The sequence below is a fragment of the Atractosteus spatula genome, chromosome 17 (genome assembly GCF_055471065.1).
Source record: "Atractosteus spatula isolate fAtrSpa1 chromosome 17, fAtrSpa1.hap1, whole genome shotgun sequence".
Classification (NCBI taxonomy): Eukaryota; Metazoa; Chordata; class Actinopteri; order Semionotiformes; family Lepisosteidae; genus Atractosteus; species Atractosteus spatula.
This window is the reverse complement of record NC_142722.1, coordinates 10,387,996-10,402,475: the sequence shown is the minus strand read 5'-3', so window position 1 is coordinate 10,402,475 and position 14,480 is coordinate 10,387,996. Positions and strand designations below refer to the sequence as shown.

Here is a 14,480-nt window from a genome sequence, read left to right as displayed (position 1 = left end):
TGTGTAATCAATTAAAGACCTAATCACATCATTTACTCATGGAGCCATACAGAGGATTTTTATTTTTCTTACATCAGGCGATTTACTCCAAACGTTCACTTCAAGGTGAGAATGTGAATTCTTGAAACGATTCACTTAAATGTACAGTTGCCTACACAACGCCTCACAATCCTGATAGAAATATTCCAATTAGTCCAATTATGTAACTGACTGCTCAGGTGGAACACAAACCAGTAGACACTGAGCCCTTCAGGAGCTGTTTAAGAGCAGTCTTAAACAGTCTCATTCTCCAGTTTTTCACGTTGTTGTAATTCTGAAAGGAAAAAAAAATGCATGCATGCAAATAGGTCAAGAGAACTTCCCGTCCAAAAAAAAAAGGTTCTTAGTCCACAAATAACGTGTCAGACATCACTGACTGCAGCGTGAAAGCTTTAATCGCACAGTAAAGGATTTGCGCTATGCTAAAAATGACGATACTCGAGCCGAGCAAGTTATTCCATTAATAAAACGGAAGCCCGGACATTTTCATTACATCAGTCCATGCAAGCACACGGTTTCCCTGTAAATAAAATGTAGACGGTCCTCTCTTAAATACACACACAACATAATACAAAACCTTTGCAGTGGCAATCTGATATCGTTCTGGTCCCCACAAACCAGAATATCCCATTGGATTATAATATGTCGAAAACATAAATGAAAATGCATTATGACGACTATTTTACTACAAAGTGCCCCCAAACAAAAAGGCATTATGCTGTATTTTGTACAATCATCCCTTTTTGCAGAACGGATTCTACCCTTACTTAAGACCAGATCCGTCACACACAAGTACACGTCAAAAGGGTTTTTCCTTCATTTCGGGAGACTTCAAGGTTACCAGATGATTTTTTAAAAAAATACAAAAAATAAAACAACACGCGTAGCAATGACCGTAAACCGCCAGAATTACTCTACCTTCATGACAACGCTCGGTGGTGAATTTTCTCCACTAACACTAATAGGCTGACCATGGCAAAGAACGGCAGGAATCACTTCTGTGCGTCGGCGTCCCCCGCCGTCACTGCCAGGGACTTCTGCAGAGCCGCGCGGATAAAGGACGGGCGTTCCGCCAATCCCAGCAGCCGCCGCGCGCCCCTGATCCGCACCGGCCAATGCGCCGGGCGCGCGGCGGCGGCGGCGGCGGCGCTCCGGGTGTCGGCTGGGCACGGGCAGCCCGGGCAGGCGACACCGGCCCCGGCGCTCCGGCTGCACGGACACCGCGCGGCGGTGGCTGCGCCAGGAACGCATTTGCCAATGCAACCGCCACGAGGCGTGCACTTCGTCTCAGTCGCAGACATTTTGAAGAAGTTTATCGCACCCTTATATAACACTTGTCGGCGGCTTGAGGGTCCTATAATTAGAACGCCGTGTTCGGGAGGGAATTAAAAACGTAATTTCTCTCTCTTTTTTTTTTATTGAGGTCACCGGATAACATGCCCTGTGAATATATGCGACGTGTCTGAGACAAAGACTCTGTGTATGTGAAAGACGGCACAAAACGCGACGTTCGCACTGCAGTTAAAATGTCCGAGTTGCAGAAGACGCACGCTTTCTGCTTTTCCACACGATGACGTCATTGGAAGCGAACACGAAGTCGAAGGGTTAAAAAGATGAAGAAAAAAAATCGGTTTCCTACAGGCAGTAAAGCAAGTTGACCGTCTTAATTTTAGATGGTTTTTTTTTTAGTGAGCAGTAGCTTATTCGCAGATCCTATAAAAAAAACCTTTAAAGAGGCGATTTCGTGCTGCTGTCTTGACGGAACAAATCTTATTCCTTCCGCCTCCTGCTCAAATTAATGACTATCTTGGAACTGAAGTGGCCTTTCAAAGGTTCTCGAGACGTCCTGCTCAATTATGGAAATTGAGGCTTACAAGTTACTCAGTGCAAAGCATTTTGTCCACTAAGAGGTTTCCTGCATTCCTATAAACATGATAAATCATAATTAGCAAACGAGAATTTTCTTAAACAGCGGGCCTTCTCTGGTGTTGTGGGTTTACGTTATTGGTTCATTAGAAGTAACATTTAATTAACTACATAGTTTATTAAGTATATAGTTAGGTTATTTTGAAAAATAGCACAGCGTACCGTTTCAAATAAGGTGGTTAATGCATTGCCTTTGTGAAATTATACCGCAGTAAACTTCAAAAACAGCTTTTCACACGTACCGCTTTTACATAACTTCATTCAAGTCCATCACGTTTTACCCCAATGAATAATTTTCACCCTTCACCGTGTTTAACACAATTTTTTTAATAATAATATAACTTACTTTAGTAAAGTTTAATAATCGTCGTTAGCTAAATAAAACGTATTTGGTAACGTACAATGTCTTGGGAGCCAGAAGATTAGATTTTAAACAGATTTTATTCAGAAGTAGCCAAACAGTACCCAATTATGCTCCTCGTCTTCTAGCAGATTGATTTTGTAATGTCCATACTAACCCCGTGAAAAGTATTTTCTATAGTTACCTGATAACTGATAGACGAGTCACTTCTTGCTTTGCTTTGCAAAAAAACAACTTAATTTCCCTTCAAAGACCTAAAAAAATAAAGTAATTTGATGTAACACCTGCATTGATACGTTATGTTGGTGGGAAAAGTATTTAAAATGTAAGCTTTCATAGGTTTGCAAATTTGTAGATAACAGTAGAAAACAAAATAACGTCATGTAAACTAAGAAGCTGAAATAAGTGTCTTTTCCATCGAGAGCTTATCCAGCCTTTTTCCAGCCCATTCTTCCAATTCAGGGTCACGGGGGAGCCGGAGTCTATCCCGGCAAACAACAGACACAAGGCGGGGTACACCCTGGACAGGACGCCCGTCCATCGCAGGGCCAGTTTTCCCAGAAACCAGTTAACCCACCAGTATGTGTTTGGACTGTGGCACGAAACTCACGCCACGGGGGAGCATACAAGCTCCATGCAGACAGAAACCCAGATCCAGTATTGAACCCAGGCCTCCAGCTCTACGAGGCAGCAATGCTAGCCACCGCGCTGACTGGCGGCGATATCAGCTAAAGCCATTTTTATCAAAAGCTTCAGAGTAGAAAGACGATGAGGGCATAAAAGCTGGAATCATTTTAATTGTGTTAACATCGATTTATATCTAGCTTGCGGATTTTGCCTATCGTACGTAGTTTATCTTAAAAAATATATTATCCGGTGTTTAAAACAATTGCACAGCAACAACCTTGACAACGTCAACGCCCCTCTGTCGAAACGTTTAAGATAAAATTTGTCGTTAACTTACAGCGCTTAATCAATCGCAGAGTAATCGATGTAGAGCGGCCGCAGCAAACACATCGATTTCTCTTCCTCACTGTTGACTCCCCAGTGAAGGATTCTGGGAAGCGCGGCTGAAGGCGTGGTTATGTTGGTTCATGTGCTGTGGCGGTTTCGCCTTGGCGATTACAAACATCTGTATTTATGAAACCATCAAGTTCAGTCTGATGTAGTCTGTGATACGTAGCGTCTTTGCTGCGGATATGTAAATTCTGGGAGAATACTTGCCGCTAACGCAGTGTTCATTCTGATCAGGAAGCAGCATGCATTCTACAGTGAATTGCTGAAACGTTTTCGCAAGCGATCATAATCGTCATTCGTTTTTAGCTCCTGGCTGCTTTCTTGCCATGGCGAGTGTTCACGAGAGTTTGTATTTCAACCCCATGATGACAAACGGGGTCGTCCACGCTAACGTGTTTGGGATAAAAGACTGGGTGACCCCGTATAAAATCGCCGTGCTGGTGCTACTGGACGAAATGAATTCCTCCAAGTGCATTAGCCTCCTGGAGCGCAGACGTTTGAACAAACTCATCTTGCCTCTCCAGCAGGTAAAATAATGTAGGACTGGGATTGGTGTGGGGCGGGGGGGGACGACGTTCATTTGTTTTTGAAGAATGGGGCTCTGTAGATGGCAAGAACAAGAGATAAGACATCGTGTGCAAGTGACAAGCTGGAGAGATAATGAAAGGAGATCCGTATCATAAACTCCCTTTTTGTATTTTCTTTTTTTTTTTTACATTAACTGCCTTTGCCCCTCAGAGAGAAAATAAAACTTGTGAATCGTACCCACCATCTTAAGGGATCTATTCCTCACAATGACAACGTTACCGTTTCGGGAAATTCGTTTTAACGAGTTAGATTGGTAGTTTTGCTTTGTGTCGCACATACCGTGTCGCAAAATGCCCACTTACTGTAGGCAGGTAGTCTCACAATTATGTAACGTTGAGGTGCAAAATACAGGAGCTTGGAATGCTTTAAAATGACTATTTTTATAAAAATAAGAAACCTGGACAGAAAATAACAATTCAGTATAAATGCTATAAAAACGATTTGCGATTTTGTTATGACACTGACATGTTGAGGAGTGAATGCATGTTTAAGTTGTGATTTTGCACTTTTAAACCACGCTGAATGCCTTGAACCCAATCATTATGTTAAATTGGAGTCTTATTCCGACAAGGAAATCTTGTTTTCAGGGCCCAGACATGACTCTTGCTCAGCTCTTGAAAACTGTGGAGGAGTGCTGTTCTCAGCTGGCATATGCTGTGAAGTTAAGGTGAGGCGTTTTAAGATAACAAGCTTTTGTTTTATATTACAAAAATGAGACTCGAATGAGACATGTCATTCATGAGACATTTGATACAGAAAAAACCCAATACCAGTTCATTTTCTTGAATGTTCCATCTCGTCTTCTTTATGCCTTTTCACAAAATACTGTAGGATTACTGTACATACACTGACTGTGGTGGGATCTCTTTGAGTAAAATTATTATTTTTCATGTGTAATTCCTTGAAGGCTGCATGTGATGGCAGAAGGGGAATTGAAGGATATGGAGTCTTTTTTTGATACGCTTCCTAATCCTTTTAATGAGAGGGATTCAGAAGCCTACAAAACCAGTGTTGTTGGTAAGTAATACCATACTTGTGACCCAGAGAATTATTGTTTGAACATATCCATTAATTTTTTTTTTGGTGTGATCTTTGATCTCAATTTACCTTGTATGTGTTAATGATCACAGAGGAGTTTGGTCATTTTTATACTTTGATTTTTTGGGCTTTGGTTGCCTGTTTCAATTTTATTAATTATCTGGACAACTGTCAAGCTTCCCAGCAAACGCCATGCTCTGAGAATTTCAGTTCTCTAGAATGAAATACAAATGTAACTTGTTAGAATAGTCGTTTCATCTAGGAGACACCATAGTATAAATAAGGCATACTGTTCATGAAAAACAGTTCAGACTCATTTGATGCAGGAGAGGGATGAGCTGTCTTTAAAATTAACAGATTACTTAATTTAGAGGGTTTTCTTCTGCTCCTTTTAGTTCTGATGGTTTTGTTCCAAATTGAGACCACTGTATCTGACTTGCTCCCAGTGTGTGAGTGAAAAGCAAGGAGATGTCAAGCCCAGTGATAGCCTGTCAGAGGGCATATCTCCCCTGTTTATTCCACTACATGGCAACCCTTTGCTCCAGCTAGCTGAGCCTTAAATAATGGATCTTCAGTAGCAGGCTCAGTGAAGTACAGTATGCATCAAACTTGAATGACCTGGTTGAGCAAGGTTTGCTCATCCAGGCCCGGTGAGCTCTTGTCTCCAGTTTCTCACGGATGACGGCCGTGTGTTGCCTTTCTAGGGCTGTTTGTGAGGCACATGCTGTTGGCCTACAACAAGCTGTCTTTCAGCCAGGTGTACAAGCTGTACACCGCTCTGCAGCAGTACTACCACAGTCACTACTACCAGGACAGGGAGGAGAAGTCAGGTCCTGCCTTTCAAACGGCTGATGACACCGACATGGACCTGACCAACCCCGAGGACACAGGGGGGAAGATGGAGAAGGAGGAGCTGGACTCCTCACCTGGGTAAGTGCAATCAAATCACACCTGTCGTCTGGATTTTCCTACTTCTTTTGTAGCAATTCCAAGTCCCACTCAGAGTGGGAATTTGGTAAATCCCAAGCACAGCTCGGTTCGCATGCATTTCGTTTCCGTCAGTGCTAAGCTGGAATTTCTTCGATTCGTCTGTTATAGCGTCAGCTGCAAATCAGATTTCAATGTTTAATTAAATGTGCCATTGTGTGAGAGTGAAGTGTCATCTATACCAAGCTGCTAAAGAAATAAAAGACCTATCGTGATTGTCATTCAACCCAAGAACGTTAAATTTGATGTGTGGATATAAATATTAGTAAACAGTGTTGAAAGCTTATTATTATATATGAAATGCATTTCCATGTTTAAATCTCCATGGGATTTACAATATATTATTATTGCATTATAACAACATGCATTACACTGTTTACAAATTATTTAAAATAGTGAAGGGATATCTAAAATACTAGTATTATATCTGCTCTGTTGCAAAATTTATTTTGAAATTTTATTTGGAAAGGAGTTTGATATATGCTTTTTAACTTTTAATTTAAACGAAAGTTTATAACTAGCAAAAGTGTTTATTTTTGTGTACACTGTTTTGTGGCGACAGAAATTTAATTCAGATCTCCCAAGTTCTGAAGTTGTGTGTTATGCATGGTCTTACTATAACACTTAGCTGGTGGCCAGCTCTACACTTTTTAATGCTCTTGAATCTCTGACCTGTTTTTTTATTTTGTTTTTGGTAGTGATGAGGATATCCCCAGCAGAGGCCCACTTTCTCAGAAGCAGGCAGAGTATTTCCTTGCCAGACAGGTTAGTATTCCCGCTGCTGGTATTACAAGGTCAGTAGTACAATAGCACAGCCAGAACCATCTGTGTCTGCATGGGTCTTAATGCCCCAGTATAGTGATGGGACACTATACTGTTGCAACACTCCGTGGATAGTGAAGGGCATGACAAGGCACAGAAAGGCATCATGGCCATCCACTGCAACCAAGGAAGTCTCCAGTCGTGACGACGTCTCGTACCACTGGACCCAGGCTTCTGAGGTCGAGAGAGTGGGACTGCCCCAGTGCCATGACTTTCCCACTTCAAAAAGCTCTCCTGCACTGGTTTCTTCATGCAGCTCATCCTTCAGACAGGTGAGCTGCACATAGTACAACCTCCATCGTCGGACACGACGGACAACCATCGGATATGATCCACGTGTCACGGTGAAGGAGATTTTATTATGTCAAGAGCAGGACAGAACATATATTTATAACCAACTCACAAAGTCAGCTGCTAGCCAGGTTGACTTTGTCATAATATCCTCTCTCCCCGACTCGGATGGTAAAAAAAAAAGTAATAAAATCACAAACTCATCGATACAAAGACACGGTACTATACAAGTGGCACAAAACTAATGTGTAACTAAATTAAGCAGAGCGGACTCAGACTGACCCATGAATTACGACTCATTTTTTGTGAAAGCAATCTATATGTGCCTTACGAAAGAGCCCCGTGCATTTTTTTTTCATTTCTGAAAAAAGCTGTCCCCTCTTCCAGGCATATTTGTTGAAAAACGACGAAAACAAAGCTCTGGCACCAGCGGCTCTGCAGGAAGAGCTTAACAACATGCTGAAGTTCAATCCTGATTTTGCAGAAGCGGTGAGGCTCAGCTCTGTTCTTAAAACTGTTTTGGATTCCGCTTTCCTATCGCAACATTTATGTGCAAGGTAAAACACATTCCCCATAGTGACTTCTGTTTTGATGGTGCTGCTAGTTTGTTAGGCCGTTGCTAATGTGCAGGCGGAGCCGTGGGGAAGAACAGGCTGTAGGAAGAGCAGAGTAACACTTTTTCTGTGCATTAGATCCACCAGACACTGTGCAGCGTGTGTAATGAGTTGAGGCAAGTTGTGCGATAGAACATTCTGCAGAGTTGGAATTCTAATAATAACAGCAGCCTGTCAGAGCTGTTAAATCACAACCTGTGACACATGGGATCTCCGGTGTATTTTCTTTGTGTCTTCCCAGTCTCTCATTCTCCTCCTTGACAGAGGGCAAACTTGTTAAAGGGGTGAAACGGAAACGAACTTAACAATCAAACCAGTTTATCCCTTCTCCTAACAAGGGGTGGGTGGTCTTCTTAGACTGCAGCTCAGTCTTATCCTTCAGTAGTCATTATTTCCGATGCCCCTCAGCGGTCTGGGATCATCTTAATGAAATACAGCAAATCTATGTATCCGGGCGCCCTGCTGTTTTTTTAATGCCATCTTTAAATGCAGTTTTGTTTTTCCGAGACCGCACTATAAGAACAGCGTAAAGGACGAAAGCAGTCGGGATGACACTGATGTTTCTGAATTCCTGCTTTCTTTCCCCCCCCCTCTCCCGTAAAGCACTATTTGAGCTACCTGAACAGCATGCGTGTCCAGGATGTGTACATCTCCACGCTCAGCCTCCTGCATTACTTCGACCGGCTCATCCTCACGGGGGGAGATGGCAAAAGCAGCGGGGACGAGGGCTGTGGCCGCAGCCTGCGCTACGCCGCCCTGAACCTCGCGGCCTTGCACTGCCGCTTTGGGCATTAGTAAGCACCTCTCCGAACCCGGGTTCGCCGCACAGGACCGGCTGTTTATCCAGACAGCTCCACTCTAGCTAGAGCCGGTACAATATCAGTGTCCTGATTTAGAATGGGAGGAACTCGTGTGTAAATGCTTAAAGCTTGGGGAAATCAACAGTCGTATTATCCTGGAACCGGTGCAAATTATTTGCCGCAGATGTAAACTCAGCGCAGTCTTGGCCTTCCAGAGTTTATTTGTGGTTGAGCTCCAGATATTTTTGTTTAAAATCGCTTTTCCTGCCATCCGTGTTCTTTTTATTTATTCATTTAAAAATGAATAATTCTTCATTTTTTAAATTTTTTTAATTTGTGTCCTTTTTTTGTTTAAGGTTTCATTTCAGATCTGTTTTTCCAGATGTGCACCGGTGGTCTCCTGAGTGCAGAAAAGATGTATAGATTTTGAGGGGGAGATTTTCTGCCATCATAATGTTTCCTTAGCTCACGTGTTACAGATTATATACCGCCTGTTATTTACCAGTAAGCGCTATTTAAAAACAAAAACACTCTCACTGTTGTTTAATGTCAGTCAACAGGCAGAGCTGGCTCTGCAGGAGGCCATCCGTATTGCCCAGGAGTCGAATGATCACATCTGCTTGCAGCACTGTCTGGTATGACCTGCACAGACTCTCTGGGGGAGGGAGGGGGACGGTTCAGGAGAAAATTGATCAATCACTCAACAATGTCAGCAAGTAGTAATTAGGATTGTGTTTGTTACAGGCAAAGATTAGAATTTTGAGATGCTGAAATGTAAAGATGTTTTTAATGTTAGTTTTATACCATGATTTTGATGTTGGTTTCATATTTATCCCTATATGTTCAGTATATTGAACTGTTTGCCTCTTCCGTAACATGATCTTCAGCTTAAGGGTATACCTGTGTTTGCTGTGTGTGTGTCAGAGCTGGCTGTACCTGCTGGAGCAGATGAAAGGATCGGACAGCACTGCCCTAACAGAGGACTCCGTGAAAATGGCAGTGCACTTCTGCTTACCGGTAGGGCTGATCAGATGGCGGTAAATGGGTGAATACCCCCTACTGGGACAAAAAAACAAGTGAACCCTGGGGTCCTTGCTCCGGCGTCCGATGGAATCTCACCCTTTTATTTAACTTGTAATCTGACTTCCTGTCCGATTCTGTACAGTCCAAGTAGGGATGGAACATAAAGTAAATGGGTAAAAACGCTCTTGTGAATGAATGTGCCCTCATATCTTAATATCCTCCTAGCACAGATGGTGTCATTCGTGCTCCTCTGTTTTGAGGTTCTAGTTGCGTTTGCTGTGCTTACATCGAACATTCTGTGTGACTGCAGGATTGTACGAAACATGCTTGATGCCTGTTTTATTTTGGTCGACGATAACATTTTAAACGTGCTATAATATAAACGTGCTTTACTGTGACATAATGGAAAAATAATATAAATTTAGGCACTTCTGCCCGTCTAGCATCATGGAAACCCTTTTTAAACTGTGGTACATATTCTTCTTTTACCTTAACCCTCTTCTTTGCTTCCTCACAGGAGGATTCTAGTTATATTTTGTTTTCCTCTTTTAGTATTTGGCTTCGCTTGGAATTCAGTCTTTAGTACAGCAGGGGGCGATCAGGGGTAAACCTGCCAATAAGCTGATGGAGGCTTTGAAGGACACTGACGTACTGCACTGGAAACACAGCCTTTCAGAGCTGATCGACATCAGCTTAGCTCAGAAGACAGCCATCTGGAGACTGTATGGAAAGAGGTGGGTAATATATCAAGAAATGATCTCTTCTGGAGCTTCATTGTAATGTATTCATGGTTGTCTGTGACAGCGATGGCCCATGTGAAAGTGAAATTGAGTTTTCTGTGCCATTTGCCTGCAAAATTGATTGCGTTTCACACAAATACCATTTCTATTGTTAGATGATGTGGTTGTTTCTAATGATATTGCAACTTGATGGTTAATGGAAGCCTTAAGATTAGTTCAAGTTCTCCGCTTGGCCCTCTCCGCCCGTGGTGTTTCGTGGGGGGAGCCCAGGGGTTGTTCAGAGCCTTCTGTGTTTCTGTGTGGTCTTCCAGCACCATGGCTTTGCAGGAGGCGCAGCTGCTTCTGAACATGAACAGCCTGGAGCCGGTGAACTTTGGGGTGCAGCAGAACAACACGGAGGCCTTTGCCGTGGCCCTGTGTCACCTGGCGGAGCTGCACGCCGAGCAGGTGAGAGCGGTGCAGCTCGCGGGCCTCGTCTTCACTTGTCGCCTTGTGTGTTTGCTCTGGATGCCTCTTCTTCCACGAGCCCCTTTCCTGAAATCCAGATCTGGGGAATGGCGTTCACCTGTGCTTTTTTTTCCCCCCTCCCCCTGAGTCGTTACCTTGTGACAATGCAGGGGCACTTTCGTCCTGCAGTGGTAGATCACTTTATTGGCCTATTTCTTGCATTAGGAACTTGTCTTTTTTGCATACTCCAGTGTGCTCTTCATGAGACACAGACAGGGAGAGAAGCTTGGGGTCAGAGCACAGGTTCAGCCATTGTACAGCGCCCCTGGAGCAGTTGGGGGTTAAGGGCCTTGCTCGGAAGCCCAACGGAGTAGGATTCCTCTGCCGGCTGCGGGATTTGAACCGGCAACCTTCCAGCCACAGGCGCAGATCCTTAGCTACGGAGCCACCGCTCTGCTCCGCCCCGCCTGATCCCCGTAGGATCTAAAAGCACGTGCCAACATGACATCGCCAAGCCCGGGCTCTTATTTCCATCCATCTCCAGGGTCTGTTCGGCGCAGCTTCCGAGATCCTGGAGCACTTGAAGGAAAGGTTCCCTCCTCACACTCAGCACGCCAAGGTAAGGAAGGCTTATTCTCAATAGCTACTTGGAAGCTAATTTTCCTAAAGCTGAAGGCTTATCTTAGCTTGGTCAAGCTGCTTTTGTCATGTAAGGGAAGTGAAACTGTGCCACTTCAATTTAATAGACAGACAGTTGCCATTCATAAACTCAGTGGTTCCCAACCTTCATCCTCCCATAGATCCTTGTTTTCTGCTTTTCATGCCAACCGGGATTTTAATTACTTCACTTTTAATTGGTCTCTACTTGCTTTTCAAGACCTCTTGTTTTCTGAAAGCAGTTTGTGATGAGCATCAACCCTGCACCCATTTGTGTTTGGAAGCAGATAGACCCATCCAGAACCAATAGTGATGTTTGTGCTAGTGCCTGTATCATTCCCACCAGTGATGGGAATTAATTGGTAATTAATTGGTGCCATATTAAGATTTGTTTAGATAGAAATTGAGGGGAAGGGGAACTTCTTGCACCTGGAACTTTTGGGAATGAATAAAGGATTTCCGTCGGTGACTTTCATTGCCCTTCTCTGCAGCTGTGGATGCTGTGTGACTTGAAGATTCAGTTTGAGAGGGCCATGAATGATGGGAAGCACCACTTTGCAGACTCCTTGGTGATGGAAATAGCTGCCCTGAATGAGACCGAGGGTTTGTACAGGTGAGAGACCTGCTGGCTTGTGCGTTGATGCTGTTCTTTGGACTTGAATTTTTTGCACTTCAAAGAATACCTGCTGTATAATATTATAGGTTTATACTGTATTTCATCTGGTCATCAGTTTCTAAAAATGTGTAGGAAAAATGAACTTGTAATACATTTAAGGCATTTACCCTTGCTTAGGAATTTTATAACCTAAGATGAACTCCTTCAAGTGGAACCAACACAGCCTTGGTCTTGTTTGTTGAGTGACCACCCATGAAAACAACCAGAGGTGCTGACTTTTCAGAGGTTCCTTCAGTGCTCATTGGAGGAATGAGAATAAGCAGGTGTTTCTTTCTCTTTTGAGTAGGAAAGCGCTTGTGTTGAAGGCTCAAAACCAAACTACAGAGGCCTATAAAATTCTCCAGAGATTGCTGCTTTACTGTGAGAAAACAAAGTGCACAGAAATGGTCATTAGGTAAGTTTCCATCTCCACATCTTCTGATATTTCTCCAGTTTTGTATTTGCGCACTTACTATATGTTTAAATCATTAAAACACAAACATTTTGGAGATTCCGTTTGCCCGTTTCATTAAATCACCGATTCCACGATTAACACTCGCCCTTGTGTGTGGGTTACCAGCAGTGCGGTGTTTTCGTTGCAGGGTAATGCTGTCTGTTGCCGAGCTGTACTGGCAGTCCTCCTGCTATGCCACTGCCCTGCCTCTGCTCCTGCAGGCCCTGGCACTGGCCCGGCAGTACAACCTGCAGTACCTGGCCTCCGAGACCATCCTACACCTGGCTTTCTCGCAGGTCCGGTTCCTGTTGCAGCTGCCAAGTGTACCTTGTGTGAGAGGCAACATGTAAACTGTACAACTCCCTGTGCTTTTTAAAGCAAGCTTGTGATACTGGGTTCCATGTCAAATGGAAATTATAAAGGTCTTCCTTTTTACTCATAACTGACTCATTTATTCACCTAGCTTTCCTGAGCTGGCAGCTGAAGCTTGCAGTCTAGGTTTAGGGGTGATGGCGAGTCACCTAAGGGTAGTTAAGCTTCCGAAGTGTAAATACAGTGTAGGGGTAGTGGTTAATTTGAAAATATTTTGCATATTCTTTTTTTTCCCCACCTTACAGAGATCATGTTGGAAAACTAGTAGAACATGGTGCAGTTTTCTCTGTAACCCTACCCTGTTTGTGACATACTGTATTGCAGCATGTCTTTTATAAGCTATAATTCAGTCAGTCCTCACTTCTGAGCTTGATTATCACGTGCTATAACGCTGTAATGTAATTTCCCTGAACCACACCGTACTGTAAGAGCCCAGTTTCAAATGGCAGCTGTGTCTCTGGATCTAATAGAAGTGGAGTCTGAAAAGCTCCACTGCTGTTACATCCCGTAGTTGGCCGTAGTTGGATTTTTTTCCTTTTCTTTTCCTGTAGCTCATGCTTGGAATTCCAGAGCAAGCTTTGAACATCCTGCACATGGCCATAGAGCCCATCCTGGCCCACGGAGCGGTGATGGACAAGGGCCGGGCCATGCTGTTGGTAGCCAAGTGCCAGATTGCCATTTCTGCTTCAGAGCCAGTGAAACAGAAATCCCAAGGTGCATTTCTAAATGTTGTTGCCTTTATTGCTAATCTTTCTGAAACAAAAAAACATCTTCTGAGGTTGATTGCCTGAAAGTTTGCTAGAGTCGTTCTCAAACTGCAAATACTTTGGGATGCTTTTTAATTTCTTAGGGAGACAGTTATGTACGGGTATAACAAAAAGGATGCTACCCTGTTCTTGAAGTCATACATAGTGGCAATGTTATGGTGAGGTTCTTAGAGGGTTGCAACGTTGGATGGTAAATCAAAAGATTCAGTTTCGTTCATTTTTTCCCCCCACAGTAAGAGAACCCTGGATCATTTATAGACCACTCATCAGGAGGTTCCAAGTGGTTTTCATTTTTACAAGCCACACACAAAGAGTAGGCAAACATTTGTTCACAGCTCCCTAGCTGAGCTGTACCCAGGTTCATTTCTCAGTTTGTGCCACTGATGGAGTATGCAGCACTTGTCCCCCAGTGTTGACCTCTGTCATGCTCTGTTTCCAGCTCTGGAGGTGGCTATTCAGAGCCTGGACGAAGCCCGGACGTATTTTGTGAAAGTGGACTGCAAGGTGAGGCTGCGTGATGTCTTTTACCTGCAAGCAAGGCTGTACAATTCCTTAGGAAGGACCGCGGAGAGGAATGAGTGTGCCATGCAGTTCCGCCACCTGAACCAGGAGCTCCCCTCTCACGGAGTGCCTCTGATCACCAGACTGTGAGGAGCAGGTACTGCTTCTGAGGAACACACTGCCTCCAGTTAGCAAGGAGCCCATGTCTTTAGTGTTAATGAGAGAGTTATTAACCAGCTGACTGAGATCATTTCAACACAGCAGCTAACCTTTGAGATGCCAAAGTACATGGGAATGAATTACAGGACAGAATTACAGAACGTCTTTATTTTTTTTGTCACGTACCCTGCATTTTCTTTAATAAAATGAATTGGCACATGA

At 43.6% G+C, this 14,480-nt stretch overlaps 2 protein-coding genes across 6 annotated transcripts in view; one reads left to right on the top strand and one right to left on the bottom strand.

The window, feature by feature from the left end:
• LOC148819071 (E3 ubiquitin-protein ligase RNF34-like) overlaps positions 1-3,375 on the bottom strand; it is a 19,247-nt gene extending 15,872 nt beyond the window's left edge. For 3 of the 5 annotated variants that reach the window (XM_088935339.1, XM_088935340.1, XM_088935338.1), the window contains exon 1: positions 958-1,338. In XM_088935339.1, coding sequence (XP_088791465.1) covers positions 958-1,290 — 333 coding nt within the window. In that variant the 5' untranslated portion in view covers positions 1,291-1,338. Of the gene's footprint in view, positions 1-957; positions 1,339-2,510; positions 2,583-3,290 lie in introns of those variants that run through there. The other 2 variants (XM_088935342.1, XM_088935343.1) reach the window with 2 other exon arrangements.
• Positions 2,666-14,480, top strand: anapc5 (anaphase promoting complex subunit 5). Its single transcript, XM_088935337.1, has 17 exons — positions 2,666-3,870; positions 4,519-4,598; positions 4,839-4,948; positions 5,674-5,899; positions 6,655-6,721; positions 7,457-7,558; positions 8,287-8,477; positions 9,037-9,118; positions 9,408-9,500; positions 10,059-10,240; positions 10,558-10,693; positions 11,238-11,312; positions 11,842-11,963; positions 12,313-12,420; positions 12,608-12,755; positions 13,383-13,545; positions 14,038-14,480. Exons 1-17 carry the CDS (start codon positions 3,670-3,672, stop codon positions 14,247-14,249), a joined length of 2,298 nt encoding a protein of 765 aa, XP_088791463.1. The 5' UTR covers positions 2,666-3,669; the 3' UTR covers positions 14,250-14,480.